Source organism: Chiloscyllium plagiosum, unplaced genomic scaffold (genome assembly GCF_037043375.1).
Source record: "Chiloscyllium plagiosum isolate Xiang-an unplaced genomic scaffold, Cpla_swu_hap1 HiC_scaffold_22, whole genome shotgun sequence".
NCBI lineage: Eukaryota > Metazoa > Chordata > Chondrichthyes > Orectolobiformes > Hemiscylliidae > Chiloscyllium > Chiloscyllium plagiosum.
The window spans coordinates 51,741,995-51,760,337 of record NW_028270160.1 but is presented as its reverse complement, the minus strand read 5'-3'; the positions used below and the strand labels follow the sequence as shown (position 1 = coordinate 51,760,337).

The following is an 18,343-nucleotide window of genomic DNA, read 5'->3' as shown; positions in this document are numbered from 1 at the left end:
CCCATTTGATGACTGACCTCTGGAATGTAAATTATGACCAAGAAATAATGTTGCAGTTCTCTACAAGTGCTAGTCATCTCCATTTGCTCATATACAGCACGGTACGATCAGTTAAAGGATAGCTTCATTTCAAGTTAAACAATTCCAAGTTAAACAGATGACAGAGAACTTAATAGCATTATGCGATGTGATGGTGGGGAGTGCTGGAGAAGTGACAGCTTTCAGGAGGACATACAGGCAGACACGTGGAATAACAGACACATGGTTGATGCACTCTAATACAGAGAAGTGCAATGTGATACATTTTCGGAGAAATAATTAAAAGTGCTAATATAAAATAAAGGATTTAATTCTAAACAGGATGTATGAGCACAGAGACCAGGGTATACGTGCTCAAATGACTGAGAGTAGCAAAGATGTTTGGGAAAGGGTTTAAAAGCATACTAGAGTCTGAACCTTAATGACTGAAGCATATAATTCCAAAGGGATGAATGACAGGTTAGAAGATTGGACAGAATACAAAGAACAGTTTCAGACAGACTAAAAGAGAAATGAGGGACAGATGTAAGAAAGCTAGCTAGAAATATAAAATCAGATAGTAAGAGTTTCTGTCGGTATTCAAAACAAAAAGTTGCCACAGAGAGAGTGTGTCTGGGGAATTAATAATGGAAAATAGGACAATGGCAGATGAATATAATATATATTTTGTATATCTTTACAGTAACAAACCCAAATAACATTCCAAATAAAATTGTGAATCACAAAGAAAGGGAGTGAGGTATTTAAAATAATTACAATCACCAGAGGACGGGTACTAAGAAAATGATTCAAATTAAAATTGAATGTGCAGAATCTGAATAATTTCTGAATGACATGGGCTATGGTAAGACGTGGGAGAGAATGAGACAAGATTCTAATGAGGCCCATATCAGTATCAGGAGCATCTTACTCCATCTTTTACACTTTTCACAAGTGGCATGGCAAGATTCTCACTAGACAGCAGCAAGTTACCAAGTAAAAAAGGAGTTATTATGATCTGTTAAGTAGGAAATGAAGGAAACCTTTATTTTCCTCAGAGGATCAGGTCTTTGAAACTCTCTTCACCACAAAGTGGTAGAGATGGAGCCACTGAATATTGTTAGGCCAGGGGTAACATCGTGGGCTGAAGGCCCTGTTCTGTGCTATATTGTTCTATGTTCTAGGGCTGAAAATGTGTTGCTGGAAAAGTGCACCAGGTCAGGCAGCATCCAAGGAGCAAGAGAATCGACGTTTCGGGCATGAGCCCTTCTTCAGGAATGAGGAAAGTGTGCCCAGCAGGCTAAGATAAAAGGTAGGGAGGAGGAACTTGGGGGAGGGGCATTGGAAATGCGATAAGTGGAAGGAGGTTAAGGTGAGGCTGATAGGCCGGAGTGGGTGTGGGGGCGGAGAGGTCAGGAAGAAGATTGCAGGTTAGGAAGGTGGTGCTGAGTTCGAGGGTTGGGACTAAGACAAGGTAGGGGGAGGGGAAATGAGGAAACTGGAGAAATCTGAATTCATTCTTTGTGGTTGGAGGGTTCCTAGGCGGAGAATGAGGTGCTCTTCCTCCAGCCGTCATGTTACTCTGGTCTGGCCATGGAGGAGTCCAAGGACCTGCATGTCCTTGGTGGAGTGGGAAGGGGAGTTGAAGTGTTGAGCCACGGATCGGTTGGGTTGGTTTAGATTAGTGTTGAAACTTTATTGCTGGAACAGCACAGCAGGTCAGGCAGCATCCAGGGAACAGGAGATTCGACGTTTCGGGCACAGGCCCTTCTTCAGGAATGTTTACCCCATTCCTGAAGAAGGGCCTGTGCCCGAAACGTCGAATCTCCTGTTCCCTGGATGCTGCCTGACCTGCTGTGCTGTTCCAGCAATAAAGTTTCAACTTTGATCTCCAGCATCTGCAGACCTCACTTTCTCCTTGGTTTAGATTAGATTTAGATTACTTTACAGTGTGGAAACAGGCCCTTCAGCCCAACAAGTCCACACCGACCCGCCGAAGCGCAAACCATCCATACCTCTACATTTACCCCTTACCTAACACTACGGACAATTTAGCATGGTCAATTCACCTGACCTGCACATCTTTGGACTGTGGGAGGAAACCGGAGCACCTGGAGGAAACCCACGCAGACACGGGGAGGATGTGCAAACTCCACACAGTCAATCGCCTGAGATCCGGGTGTCCCAGAGGTGTTCTCTGAAACGTTCCGCAAGTAGGTGGCCTGTCTCCCCAATATAGAGGAGGCCACATCGGGTGCAGTGGATGCAGTAAATGATGTGTGTGGAGGTGCAGGTGAATTTGTGGCGGATATGGAAGGATCCCTTGGGGCCTTGGAGGGAAGTAAGGGGGGAGGTGTGGGCGCAAGTTTTGCATTTCTTGCGGTTGCAGGGGTAGGTGCCACGAGTGGAGATTGGGTTGGTGGGGGGTTTGGACCTGACGAGGGAGTAACGGAGAGAGTGGTCTTTTCGGAATGCTGATAGGGGAGGGGAGCGAAATATATCCCTGGTGGTGGGGTCCGTTTGGAGGTAGCGGAAATGATGACAGATGATATAATGTATTATGGAGGTTTGTGGGGTGTTAGGTGAGGACCAGTGGGGTTCTGTCCTGGTGGCGATTGGAGGGGCGGGGCTCAAGGGCGGAGGAGCGGGAAGTGGAGGAGATGCGGTGGAGAGCATCGTCGATCATGTCTAGGGGGAAATTGCGGTCTTTGAAGAAGGAGGCCATCTGGGTTGTACGGTATTGGAACTGGTCCTCCTGGGAGCAGATGCGGCAGAGATGAAGGAATTGGGAATATGGGATGGCATTTTTACAGGGGGCAGGGTGGGAGGAGGTGTAGTCTAGGTAGCTGTGGGAGTCGGTCGGTTTATAGTAAATGTCCATGTTGATTTGGTCACCCGAAATAGAAATGGAGAGGTCTCGGAAGGGGAGGGAGGAGTCTGAGACGGTCCAGGTAAATTTGAGGTCAGGGTGGAAGGTGTTGGTAAAGTGGATGAACTGTTCAACCTCCTCGTGGGAGCACGAGGCAGCGCCGATACAGTCATCGATGTAGCGGAGGAAAAGGTGGGGGGTGGTGCCAGTGTAGCTGCGGAAGATGGACTGTTCCACATATCCTATGAAGAGGCAGGCAAAGCTGGGGTCCCTGCGGGTGCCCATGGCTACTCCTTTGGTTTGGAGGAAGTGGGAGGATTGGAAAGAGAAGTTGTTCAGGGTTAGGACCAGTTCAGTCAGTCGAAGGAGGGTGTCAGTGGAAGGGTTCAATCAGTCGAAGGAGGGTAAACATGTTCTAGGGGTAAACATATTCTTGACTATAGCAAAGATTATCTTGGGAAGAAGCAATGTGGATTTGATACCAAAATCTTATTAAATTGCTGAGCAAGCTGAAGGGGCGTGAGGGACTCATTTTTGTTTGAAGAGTTTGGACAGCATAAATGGGGAGATACCATTCCTATTCATGTAAAGGTTAAAAACCAGAGGTCAAGGCTTCATGGTGATTTGCAAAGCGCAACACAAGAGAGACTTTTTGAAATCTGCTGTCTGAAAGTGAGGGGAGGGAGATTTAATCTGGGTCCTCAAAAAAAATGGAGAACCACCTGAAGGGAAATATATTTCTATGCCTGCAGGAGAGGGTTGGAGAATGAAGAGAGCTCAGTTCTCTTGCAAAGAGGAGGCATTTGTTCAACATGTGGAATAACCATTGTCTGATTCACTTAAACTAATGAGTTAGCCTCCCTGATCTCAAATGCAGAAGTGTTTTGCACGTGATTATTTCGGACTTGGTCTATCCAGTATCAGACTTGTACATTAGATTCAAGCCTCACAGTTCAGCATTAAAACATGTCACAGATAATATTTAATTCTGATTTCCATTTTACCTGTTTTATTTCTGCATTTATGCTGCTCGCTGCTACAGTTGAGCCAGACCTGACCAAGCATGTAATCTACTGAGAAAGGTCAGAGTTCTGCTCTCTGGTTACAATCCTGCATCATAACATTGTGCCAATTTATTTAAAAAGAGTGAATAAGTCTCTCAGAATCCCAATGCAGCAAGATGAGTCAGTTTGAAGTGATCAGCAGGTGGAACCACTTGTTTTATCCAATTATTTGTTCCCTGACAATTAACAGTGATCCGTGACACTCTCACAGAGTGTACAGTTAAAAAGGTCAGAGTGAGAGCGCGCTGAGTGGCCATCATTGTAGGTAGTTCATGAACATTCAAGAAACTGAAGACATCAGTTGCATCGTGAGTTTTACAGCCCACCCAATGTTATTCTCCAATGTATTTTAGCAAGGACCAATAGAATAGAAACCCTACAGTGAGGAAGCAGGCCATTCGACCCATCAAGTCCATACCGATCGTCCAAAGAGCACTCCACCCAGGTCCCCCCTACCCTATCCTATCCCTGTAACCCTGCATGGAATGTAAAATCAGATTGTGGGAGATTCCCCCAAGAGTGAAACTGTTTCTTCATTTCAAGTTGGGTCGGATCCTACATGGCTTCCAACCCTCCATCGCCATCCTGAAACAAAGCAAAATTTTCATGGGATTGGGGTCTTAATGACCCCAGAGAAGGGTTTACTGTCCAATTATTATCTCCCAGAAAGAAAAAAAGTTAGTAAAGCTGTATTATTTGCAAGTTAACATACTGATCTTAATGAAGCTCAATTTAGAAGGTAAATAGGATCAGTAAGTGCCATTTATTAGTCTTTCTCGTTGATCTGAGGAGCAGTATGAAGGAGAAGTAGGCCATGTTCTGGCCTGAATTGGCAGCCATTGCTGTGATTGGTGCCTGTGCATAGTCTTAAAAAACCACGAGAGGACCATCGTCTTCAAATTGTCCGAGGTAAATGGAGAACTGGAAGTGTAGGGAAACAAAACAGAAACTGCTGGAAAAACTCAGCAGTTCTGGCAACATCTGCAGGGAGAAAGCAGAGTTAACATTTTGAGTCCAGTGACCTGTTGTCAGAACTTCTTTAGTATACGGGAAAGCTTGATTCTATTGAAGTTTCATTGTTCCTCAGTTTTTTTTAAAAAAGATTAGATTCTCTACAGTGTGGAAACAGGCCATTTGACCCTACAAGTCCACATTGATCCTCCGAAGAGTACCCACCCAGACCCATTCCCCTACATTTACCCTAGACTAATGCACCTAACCTACGCATCCCTGAACACTATGGGCAATTCACCTGACCTGCACATCTTTGGATTGTAGGAGGAAACTGTAGCACCCAGAGGAAACCCACTCAGACTTGGGGAGAATGTGCAAACTCCACACAGAATGTCACCCATGGCTGGAATCGAACCCAGGTTCCTGCCGGTGTGAGGCAGCAGTGCTAACCACTGAGCCACCATGCTGTCCCTTTGTTAGTCACACTTCCACTGTAATTTTATCCTTAGTCAATAATAACATTGCAGTGTGCCACTGTTCTGCTTCCACCAGACTGGTGTTGATCAGCTTTTGAGAGTTATTAAAGATGTCCTGTCCGGAAAAAAATGAACTCTGAAGCTGAGTTCATCACGACCTCAACAATGTGCCTGATGAACAGCATGAGATACTTTTATTTTCCACACGCACCCCCAGCATCGCTCCATCCCCAGGAACATTACAGATTCCAGAATGGAGGCAGCTGGCCAACTCAAAAGGTGATCAGAGTAATTTCGTTCCCATCCTGCCTCCAAACTGCTCTGATTTAGAATGGGAAAATCCAGCCACCCAGAGACTCTGGAATTATCCACCAGCCTGTCTGATTTAGCCTTGATCATCCCAAGATATTTTCCTGACTGAGATTCGTGGTGATCATTCTTTAAACCAAAAATGATGCAACGGGTAAAAGAAATAAAATGGCTGAGAGGAAAAGTTGAAGATTGAAATTTAGAAATATTTGCTCATGGCAAAGATTAACGCAACAGTACTTCCCTGTCCTACACTAACACCTGTTAAATTATATATGTACACTAACAGGTAACCACAGTAACTGAAGGGAATTGTCACTTTTGAGTTTGTGTTTGATTTTGGTGAAAGGAAATTTATGAGCTAGTGTACACAGTATGTAAAAAATGTCTAACAGAAAGAGGATTACACATAGATTTTATAGTTTTTACAGCTCCTATCGCTGAACTATCTCCTTCATACTGAGTGTTTATTTTCTACTTATTAGTTCCTTCCAACACATTTGCCTACATTTCCTTAATCTCCTCACCACCACCCACATCTCCAGTCTCTCTCTCGCACTCCCTCTCTCCCTCTAGGTTCAGAAAACCAAGTTGACCTCAGAATCCACAGGCCACACTGGAAAAATATGTCAGGATTTTTGCTCTGAATCCCAGAGTTACTTGGGTGAATGAGTATTAGGTGAGTAGGAGTGGTCTGCGCTGGCAGAGACTCTTAGAATAGAAGAACACACCGAGGACACTATCAGTGATTTCACTTGATTTGATTTGACTTGATTTTTTGTCACATGTACCTAGCGACAATGAAAAGTTTTATTTTGCGTGCAGTACAGGTAAATCATACCATACAATGTTCATGAAGTTAATAGAACACAGCGAGGAATACAATGTTACAGCTGCAGAGAAGGTGCACAGAGAGTGAGATCAATATTAAATTTAAAACTTGAGAGATCTGTTCAGAAGTCTGGGGAAGAAGCTGTTCTTGAATCTATTTGTACATACATATGTTATGATGTGCACACTGGATCAGGGAGGCTGCAAACAAGGACTATGTGAGGCAGAAAAAGGGAAAATAAACAAATTGGTTTCATTTATATACAAACAAAAAACATGATGTTGAAAACAACAATCTTATGAAGCCAAAAAAAAGCACTAGCATCATTGGTCACTCATGTGGGAACTGTAGGTAGGACATAGATTTTCTGATGTGCTTCCCATTCTATCAAGCTCACACAGTCAATGAGGCTGTAATAGATATCTCGTAAAGCCAGGGATTCAATAGGAAGGGCAAACAGAGGCCTCATAATCTGCTGTTAAATTACAGGTTCAAATTACACCAACAACAGGTCACAGACCAGAAAAGGTTACAGAGCAAAAAGGTTACATGTAGCATAAAGGATACAGACCAGAGGAGATTTCAGAACCACACAGAGCACACTTTGACCTGACCACTTCTGAAAGTGAAGAACCTTGAATTTGGGGGACATCTAGTTTCCTTCTGCAGTGACATTGCAATGTTATATGGCACACTCATGGTAGGCTGAGGGAGGCTCACTGGGTAGTACGTTTCTCTTCTGCATTATTGTCTGTCACAGTATATCTTACCCACAAGCAGGAAGCTTCTGGAAGAGTTCAAGGCTTATACATATCAAGTGTGCTGAAAATATCCTTTCCCAATACTTGTGCTGGTCACTCCCAAAAAAGGTCTGGATCTGATGTTGAAGAGTGTAGTCCCAAATCTAACAATACAATTACATAACCCAGGGTGTAACAATAAGCCTCCCTTGTGATCTGAACTTTGCATTGTGCCTTTCACAAGTGCACTTCGTCAATCTTTCCAAAGGTAGCCTGGCTTGGTAACATGAGGCCAGATGTCTCATTTCACATGCAAATAGATTACTTAGCTGAATCGAATATCTGCCCTGGAGAACTGGGATTAACTAAACCATGTGCTCCACTCTTTATAGGGGTTGATTCACTTAGAGTTATAGAGATGTACAGCACAGAAACAGACCTTTCGGTCTAACTCATCCATGCTGACACTTGCTCTCTGAATTCCAGTTCTTTCAGATCGCTTCAAACTGCTAAGCTGATGACTCTCACTTTTCTGAATTTCCACTTCCAGAATGCCAGCCTCAAACCCTCACCTTGCAGTCTTTACTGAACCTAAGTTCTCCGCTATTGCTCTGTCCCACTTCTCTGTCCCACCATTAATATTGTCTTTTTTCTCTGCCCAGGATCCATGCATAGATGACGTACTCCATGAAAACATCAAGGCCTTAGAAAAGGTGCAGTGGAGATTGACTAGAATATTAACATGGGTGAAGGGTCTCAGTGGGAAATGATGAGATTAGCTGTGATCATTCTGTGATGATTGGAGGAAGGTTTGATTGAGACGTTCAAACTTATGAAGAGCTTTGATCAAGTAGGTTTGGTGAAGATTAACACTGGCAAAGAGGTTCATTATCAGAGAACATGGGCTGAAAATAATTGTCAAAAGAAATGTACAGAAGATGAGGAGGCTGTTCCCTGCAGCAAGTTATAATTTTGCTGACAGGATGGTGGACATTCAACATTAACTTTCACAAAGCAACTGGATTATTTCCTGAAAAAAACTTGCAGAAAATATGGGGAAAGAGCAAGAGAGAGTGGCAGCAAATGGAAAACTCTTTCAAAGTGTTGGTATTGATGGGCCCAGTGGTCTTCTTTCATGTTCATTGATCCATGATCTATTTCCCATTTGGAATGGAAGTTGCACAAGTCTACATTCGAACATGAACGAAATGAATTTGGTTAACCCCAGGCTAGGATATTGACTCTTCACTGTTCCAGGAGTGAGTTCCACAAGTCTGTTCACTCAAATTCACCCAAATGGATACTCAAAGCCAGTGAGCTGACACTTTGTTTTTAAAGCGATCAAGAAATCACTTTTAAACACAACATCCAAACATAGAACTTATTTTGTTAAAGTGTTATGAAGAAAGGAAATAAGACCAAATTGTGACAGCAAGGAAACAATTAACAGGATTTCTTGGAATGACCTAAATTAGTCCAATTTACTGTTGAATCATATGTCACACATCATTCTGTTGAGATTAGGTGGCTCAAATTGAAATTTTATGTGTTCTTTTACTTCAGGTTATCTTCAACATCTTTGAAATTTAACAATGACTCCATGAAATTGCAAATCCAATTCTACACAGAGAGCGAAATGTCAAAATTGATGAATGAACACCCACGATGACTGTCCAGCAAGTTGGTAAAAGCTTTATTTTCTGCATTTGCAATCGTTATAGTTAATCATCAGCAATGCTTCTAGGAAGGTTAAGACTGATAGAACTACAATCCTCATGGTATGTAATGGCCAGCCACACCTCCGAGTCAACCTACACCAGCTCAGTGGTCACCTGACCAATGCAGGTGCCATTTCTATTGTGGAACCCAACCAATTTCATTCCAATAATGATTGCCCTCCATCACTGCACTGCCCTATTTATCTGGCAAGACGTATCCCAATAGAACTATCTTTGTAGCTGTGAATGAATGCTTGCCACTGTCATTTGACCTTTGAGGTGAAGTAATGCATTGAGCTATTACTATGTAACTATGAAGTCTTATAGATTAACAATAACATGTTTGCCACTCCACCACCACACCTCACTGTCAACATGTTATCTAATGTGGTCATGTTCAATTGAACGATTTGAAATGCATTGGGTAGACTCACTGGCCCTAATCCTTATTTGTATTGTCCAAGTTACTGATACCAAGGTGGGAAGAATATCCTCACCACTCTTCAGCAGAAGATGGCTCAATCTTGAAAACATGAAAGGTTTGCTACTTACTAATTCATAGTATTTGAACCACAGCTGAGAAACAAGATAATCTCTTGTAAAACTATCAGACTCAATGCACACATCACTGCTACTGAAGTAATCTCTCGTACTAACATGGTCACAGACACAGAATTGGTTAACTTCCCCCAAGAACAGTCCTTGATAATTATTTTTTAACAACCTTTTCGGAGATGTTATTACACACCTTTGGAGCAAGTGAGGCTTGAACTTGGATCTCCTGGCTCAGAGGAAGGGGCACTATCACCACACCACAAGAGCCCGCCAACATCCTGGTGGAAGGAGTTTACCTTATATTGTCATACAACCCTTACAGGTACTAACTGCCTTATGCAACAACACAGGCCATGATTCACATTAATGTGGAAATGATAAGATTGGTTGTACTTACTCTCTATCAATCACCAGACAGGTCACTGTTTCAGCTGCGATCACATTAGCCGTCCTCACATCCTCTCTGTAAAAGAAAACAGGGGTAGAGTGTAAATGAAGTCTATACACATCACTCAGGTTTGTTAACAGTACAGGCAATATAGAACATTGAACATAGAACAGTACAGCACAGAACAGGCCCTTCAGCCCACAATATTGTGCCGACCATTGATCCTCATATCAGGTAAACCTAATGTACGAACCCTCAATTTTCTGTGACCATATGCATGTCCAGCAGTCTCTTAAATATCCCCAATGACCTCGCTTCCACAACTGCTGCTGGCAACACATTCCATGCTCCCACAACTCTCTGTGTAAAGAACCTGCTTCTGACATCCCCTCTATACTTTCCGCCAAACGGCTTAGGGTAACTCTAAACTTCAACACTTGGCAGGGAACCTGGTGGACATCAGATCTGTCTTATTTTACGTAACCTTTACACAGAAAGAACACCAAGCAGTATATACTGAGTGGTAACCAGAGGTAGAGGAGCATCAGAACATCAGACTCAGAACTGCTGAAAAGCTCTGTAAAGATGGCAACAATACCACACTTACAAAAGGCTTTGATTTAATTTTAGGTAGGATTTGATTTATTGCATTTGCTGCTCTCTGTTTGTAAAAGAAAATAAATATAGACAGACCGCATCTGTGAAGTGTCACTGGAAAGTTAAAGCCATTCTTCTCTTTCCATTAAGTCAGGGTAACGTGAGCCATGCTTGCCAGTGGAAACCAGACAGGCAAGCTGTTAAAGTTGCCCTCAGATCACTCTGTCACTGTTGATGCATTTTAACCTACTTTCCTGGGCAGGTGATGGACAGACGCAACAAAACTGGCAGGATCTTGCTTAGATATACTGAACAGACTGGAATGATGCCAGTTGGCCAAGTTTGGTATGTTCTCCAGATGCCCGAGTGAGGAAAACAGCTCAGGATCCCACAGTGTGCCAATCTGCCTGGAAATGCAGTGAGGATTGGAAGAGGCACAATAGGAAGGTGTCCTCAATTTTTTAATGTTTCAGATGGGAGAAGGACAAGGAGTACACCACAATCTCAAAGTCCACTCACTTCCCACTCTTATGACCATTTTTTATTCATTTCACAAATTAGCTTTATTCATAAAAATACTTTTATCTCCACACATAGTCACTCGAGCAGTTTGGATCTATGCATTGTTAGCGTATTGGGCCTCAGTGGCTGGGCTTTCTGCTACCCAACATTCTTCTCCTAACTACCAGTCATCTGTCACGTCTCACTTATACTGGGTGGGAGATTGGAAGGAACTTTCACAAACTTTCCATGGAAGTTAAAGATGTCCTCGTAATGGAATCATTTTACCTGTCAATCAATGTTTTCTATATCATGTTTTATGATTATACTCAATGTGACTAGACTGAAAGATTGGCAACTCTGATTGGCTGCCTTTTCCAAAGTCCTGACCTTCTCACTTTCACTTCTGATCTTCTAATGTCCACCTTCGTATTTTGCTGCATTCCTCCAGAATTTGGAAGATCAGGAAGGTAGGAAACTGGGTGCAGAAGTGCCCGTCTGTTGACTGTGTTATGAGTACCCTGAAGTTCCAAAATGGCATCTCAGCAAACTGGTCGAGTGAGTTATGTCAGGGTGACATGACAGTAAGGTCTTTTACTTGCACAGCAAGTCCCCACAAGAGTACACGGAACGAGCATATCGTAAGATCAATCGTGCGCAACACTGATATGAGCCTTTTTAGAACTCAACGCTCCAGCTACATCCTTTCCTAATTTTGCATGTGCTCAGAGGTTAAAAGGACCCTCCACCAGCAGCAGAGTTAAAGATTCATCAGTTACTGGCAGTTGGGTTGCTAACTGCTTCTCTCTGGCCATCGCAACATCTGACATGTAGTTAGAGTTTTGTTTAATTTACTCACTTTGAAGTTTGCATTACATATAGACAAAGTGGTTAAAAAAGCATTTTGCACATTTGCCTTCATTGCTCAGTCTTTTGAGTACGGGAGTTGGGATGCCATGTTGTGATTTTACTGGTGAGGCCTCTTCTGGAAGACTGTATCCAGTTCTGGTCACCCAGTTATAGGAAGGGTATTATTAAGATGGAGAGGATTCAGAAGACAATTACCCAGATGTTGTTTGGTATGGATGGTTGGAGTTATAAAGAAAAGCTAGATAAGCTGGAGCTTTTACTGGAGCTTGGGAGGAGGGAGACAACCTTACAGAAGTTTATAAATTAATGAGGCGTATAGATAGGGTTAATGGTAGTTATCCTTTCCCTAGGATGGGTGATTTCAAGACGAGGGGGCACATTTTTAAGGGGAGAGTAGAGAGATTCAAAACAGACATGAGGGGCGAATTATTTACAAAGAGGGTGGTTCGTGTGTGGAATGAACTCCTTGAAGAAGTGGTGGATATGGGTATAGTTACCATGTTTAAAACACATTTGGATAAGTACATAAAGAGGAAAGGTTTAGAGGGATATGGGCCAGTGACAAGCAGATGAGGCTAGTTTAGTTTGAGATTATGTTCAGCATGGACTGGTTGGATCAAAGGATCTTTTCTGTGCTGTATGACTCTATGAGTTTATGTTGCAGATATCTGCAGGGACCAGTGTGACAGATGGGAAGACTGCAGATAATGGCACAGGATGCCCTCAAACAGCTGTGGCATTAGAAGGCCTGAGGTTGGTTTGCATCCACTTGGCACAGAGGTGGTAGCAGACTGGGCTGGTTGGCTGACACCTAATGGCAGGGGCATGAATGGAGTGGAACCATGAGGAAGATGAGTGCTTTCCAACTAAGGGATGACAGTGGGTTTGTTCCATGGAGCTGCTCTCATTCACCTAGGCTGGTGCCGAATCAATCCCAGTCCTGTTCAGGAGCACTGATTATTGGAATACTATCAGAGCCAACAGACGCTTCCATTCCACAGCAGCCTCAATTTCACTTTGAGCAGCACTCCATTGCAGCACTCCTGAGGATACCTTCTCCTCAGGCGGAACTGAGACTTCCGGTGGCACAGTCAGGTTGGCAAGCCTTCTTACAGAGTTGGATGGCATTCCCCCAAGCTGGGAGTTTGGGCACCTGCACAATCCCCATGCAGAGGTGGTGCCAGGCTCTGCCAAGGTCCTTGAGTGGGCCTTTGACTTTCACAAAGTTTTTCTCAATGCATCAAGCATTTTAGCATGTTGACCTATGAGCCTTTTTCTGAGGCTGCATTACTGAAGTGTTGATCTGAGGTCTCTGTACCAGAATTAATGCCAACTTCTACAGTCTCTGCTAACCTTGCCCCTGCCCTGACCACAGGGCACACCTACATACAAAGTCTTGCCAGATGTGAATCCCAGTTCCAAGCTCTCCTCTAATGTCCCATACAGTGTCAGTATTTGAACTGGCAGCTGCAAATGTGAATGACAGCTTTCTTTAACAACTCCCTCTCTTCCACTTTTGCCTGGCTAGGTGGTTTTTCTAGGATATCTGAAAGGAAGAGGTCATTAGGACACTGAGGGGATGCGGAGAAAACAAGGGGTACATATATACAGTATCTGTAACTTGTAAATCAGAATAAACTGCACAATAAGGGAGGAGTATGATGTGAGTCACAGAACAAGGTCAACTTGAAGAGTTTCGAACCCATTACTGGCCACGACCTTAGACATAGCTGCTCAATGCCAGTTTAACTACCAATCCATATAGAGACTTAAACCTGTTGTATTTTCATGTTTATTTCCTTGACACAGAATTGCCTCTCATATTGGGTAGGCAAGCAACACAGGTTCAATTGACTTGAAAAATCACAACCAGGTTAACTTAAGAAATAAATTGATAACGCCATGCTGCTGTTTCACCCTCGTGGTCCTGTAATGTCATTCTGGTTCTTGGCTCATTGGCATACTCAGTTCTCAAAACACCATATAGCACCACTTAATTGCTCTGTGTTTAATTGTTTTCTTAAGCTCCCTCAGTTCCAAGATGATTCAAAAGAAGCACAAGATGTGAACATATTCAGATTGTTTGCAAATTGTTTCCTGAAAATGAATGTATGTTGTTTCTGGAAAGTATAAATCAGTGGCAGCCCAACTGATTATTTTAAACTATATGTTTGTGTAACTATTACTGCGCTCAGGATTGTTAAAGTTGGGATGGCATGTTAAGATTATACAGGACATTGGGTGAGGCCTCTTCTGGAGTTTTCTGTGCAGTTCTACGTGACCCAACTTAGGAAGGATCTTATTAAACCGGAGAGGGTTCAGAAAAGATTTACCAGGGTGTTGCCAGGATTGAAGGGTTTGAGTTATCAGGAGAGGCTAGGCATGCTGGGACTTTTTTCCACTGGAGCATCGGAGTTGAGGGGTGACCTTATCGAGGTTTATAAAACCATGAGGGGCATGGATATCATGAATGTCGGGTGTATTTTCCTTTTTGGGGACTTTCAAGACTAGGGGACATATTTTTAAGGTGAGAGGAGAAAGATTTGAAAAAGATATGAAGGACAACTTTTTTACACAGAGAGTGGTTGGTGTGTGGAATGAACTTCCAGAGGAGGTGATGGATGTGGGTACAGTTACAAGTTTAAAAGATATTTGGATGAGTACATGAATAAAAAAATGTTAGGAGAGCTATGGGCCAAACATAGGCAGGTGAGAGTAGTTTAGTTTGGGGTTATAGTCGGCATGGACTAGTTGGACTGAAGGGTCTATTTCCATGCTGTATAAGTCTAGACTCTATCACATCCTTCTAAGTTGGGAAATAAAACTTAGTTCTCTGGTTGAACATTCTGCTTGAAATTTTTCTGCTTGAAAAAAACATCATCTCCTTTAACTCATGACTGTGTAACTCTGAATTTTTTTGCAGGCTGTCCAAGAAGTGTGATACTTCAAGGCTGTTAAGAATAATTTTCTCCAAACACTTAAAAACGATGGAGATCCAATTGAAATGGATCACAATTGTCAAAGAAACAGCAATTACAGAGATAGTGAGAAATGGCTCTTTGAGCCAATCCAAAATAACTGAAATTACATTACAAGGAAGTCATTTTGATAGTGATGATGGTGTCCCTTTAAAAACACAGCTGCCCACATGACTTCAGTGTCTTTTGTTATGGTGGGAGGGTAGGCGGAGCTGGATGAGCTTGTCCCTACAGCAGAGATACTCTTTCATTTCCATTAAAGTTTGCAACTTTCAGAAAGAGATCAAGTTAGTTGCTATTAAGAAACAATTCATAAACAATATCTTTCCCACAGTTAACCACAATTTCCAATCAGTATTTTTTGTTAGATAAACAGAATATTTAAAACATGCAATAATAAATACAGATCCCCTGTTAACATAACACATTAATCCAGGACATTGTTATTGCTTGAACAATATAAATACATGAACAAATCCTAAATTCATATGCTGTTACAGTCCCAACACTCATTAATGATTTAACACGCAAGTCTTGTTGATATTAGATGATTTTACAATCAAATGAACTGCACTGAGAGCCAAATATTATGGTTGACATCTCAGATGAACTTAAATCAGTTTTAGAATCTTCTCAAAAATATTTACCCTCTTACATTAGTTGGTTTGTGGTTTCTGGGTTGATTTGTCAACACATTTGATTTCAATGGCTTCTCATTCCCTTTAGTTAGCAACTGCACTTACATTGTGAGAAACCTAAAGTTAATTTAAAACTCAGTAATACTTTCCTAAGAAGAAACCAACAGGGTACAATTCAGCCAAACAGATGCATTTTAAGGAAAATAAATTCACTAACTCGGATATCTCCCCATCTGTTTCTTCATCAGTGTATTCTGAAGAACTGTTCTCGAACTCTGTTTCAGTATCTGAATTGCTCATATTGCTTTGAAAATCGTTTCCTTCCATTAGGCTCCACATTAAACTCTGTCAGCTTTTAAACAGCCAGCTGCAGTATCCTATTCATTAGAAGGAGTCTGGCCTGGGTCCAGAGCACCTCCAGGTTCAACAAGCAACAGGACACCAGGAGTTACAACTGCTGAGGAAGGCAAGAACCCGATACCACCGGGGCATTTTGAAAAGTACACCGTCGATGCAAAATGTTGGTTTGTCGCTCATCACTGGGGGCCTTTCATTTACCCAGGCTGCTGCTTCTATCTATATCAGCAATTATAAACCCTCGCAACACTGTTTTTGCACAGTACTGTTTCCCTGCCACGGGATACTTTTAACTTGGCTCTTGTAGTCCTCTGCACCTGTTTATTAACACGTTTGTCCCCAAGACAACACTGCGTCTACTCAACAAATTATCCTTGGGACGAAGCAAGTGTCACCTGCCTGTGATGACCCGGAGTCTATAACCATTGGTAATAGCTCTCACTCCATGCAGAACTGAGCCAACATGTCTTGGAATGCAGGACTGCATTGTAGTGGTGAATTGATCTATGGAAACTAACAGTAGCTATTGCAATGTCGATTAGAAAATTGTATGACAGTTCAGGCATCAATATTCCACTTTGTCCACTGAAGGTCCATGGCAACTGCTACTCACAGGATACTTTGAAATGGAAAACAATGCAAATCAGCTGTATATAAATGGAGGAACAAAACTAAATTCCACTGCAATCTCAAAAGGGCTAAGATTTAGTTGATGTAAGATGGTGAACTCTCCCATTGGCGATCTTCACCTTAACCTTGCATGTGGTCTTCCCTTGGCTGACTGCTTCAGAGCATCACTGTGAAGCCATTAGGCAACTACGTCCTTCCCATTGCAAGCAGGCACGCCCTTCTCAATGTGTCTGTACCAGTCATTTTCTTCAGTCAGCTAATACTCAACACTTGTTCAGTGTGTTTCAGAATCTCGGCTTTCATCTTGTTCCACCTTATTGCCAACTGTTGATCTTTCACATTGTCTATTGTACGAGGCTCAGGTACATGAAACTCTCTCACAGACAGTCAAATAGAAACTAAACACCTTCCAAAATAAAGATTCGAGAAGAATTATTCTCCATTCACTCTGTTCCTCTCCCTTATCCCTTAATGATGAAGACTATTAGATTGTATTCATTTTCTGCACTTGCACTTATAGTAACATTGTCTGCTAAAAATGCTGCTAATTGCAGGATATTCCCGAAATACAAAGGAACCTCCACCACCTTCACCTTCACCTTCACCTCCAACATGAAGTGCAAAACACTAATCAACTTCTTTATCATTAAGATTGGGGCTGCCAGACTGCCTTTGCTATTTTTCTACCTACCACTGCCCCGTAGGCCAAAATTCCTTTAAAGATTTCCCCTTACCTTGGCTGAAAATTGCTTCTTGCTGTAGTCTCAATATGACTTCCCCTCCCGTCTCCAAGCTCAACCCTCAAGCATGTTCATTCACAGGACCGGAGCCCCTGCTTCCCACTGATCTCCCAACCACCCCTCAAGTCCCCTTGTTACTCGATATTAATATCAGTTCTCCCTCTCAAGGGGTGTCCCTCTTTCCTATATATCAGTCATTTGTAATGTGGTTGACATTTAACTGCCCTCTGGACAATTACAGATGGGCATAAATGCTGGTCCAGCCACTAATGTCCACATCTCATGAACAAATAAAAAGAAATCGTCACCTATTGTCTTCGCAAACTACTTACCCATCTCCAACTTATTTTGGGAGCAAATGTGACACTAAGGTTGGTAACCAAATAATCATGACATAAAGTCACAGATTTCCAACTGAGTATCATTGATGACCATTCTTCATCTCAGCCCATCTGCTGGGGAAAAGCCCACACTCAAGGCTTTATCTTGAGACTCTGCTTTTTGACCACAATCCTGATGAAACTGGCTCATTCTACCATCCATAAAGTTTGCTGTATGCTTCCTCACTTGCACCAAGTCACCAGTGGTCACTGACCTATCTTGTTTCCCAGTCAAGTGATGTCTTATTTTAAAAGTCTTATCATTGTTTGCAAATGCACAAGAGCCTTGAGTATTGATTTGACCTGACAGTGGTTTATTAGCCTCCAAAACAGACATTGAACTCCGTCACTTCTGAGGAGTTGGAGAGCGTTGAGGACAATCCTTCAGGAACTTAGATGGCCCACTATTGGACCTTCCCCCTGGTTGCAAGATCTCAGGGATGAGAATGCTATTTGCTGAACTTGACTGGCAGCTCCTCACTGCTGCCTGTGCCACTGGGAGTGGTGGCAGCTGTTGTAATGCATCAACTGGAGGTCTAGGATCAGTGAGGGAATCAAAGACCAAAAGGGGTGAGCGAGGATTCTGAATTACACTGGACTCAGCAATAATGGGTTTCAATTGGCTCATTATTAAACTTAATTTACATCCATCACTGTTGGGGAGGTGACAGACTTTGATATTGTCACTGGACTGTTAATCTGGAGACCCAGGTAATGCTCTGGGAACCT

The 18,343-nt window shown here is 42.6% G+C and overlaps 1 protein-coding gene across 2 annotated transcripts in view; it reads right to left on the bottom strand.

Annotated features, from left to right (window-relative positions):
* Positions 1-18,343, bottom strand: part of prkg1b (protein kinase cGMP-dependent 1b) — a 750,557-nt gene that overhangs the window by 146,569 nt on the left and 585,645 nt on the right. For both annotated transcript variants that reach the window (XM_087999056.1, XM_087999057.1), the window contains exon 8: positions 9,933-9,998. In XM_087999056.1, coding sequence (XP_087855182.1) covers positions 9,933-9,998 — 66 coding nt within the window. The remainder of the gene's footprint in view (positions 1-9,932; positions 9,999-18,343) is intronic.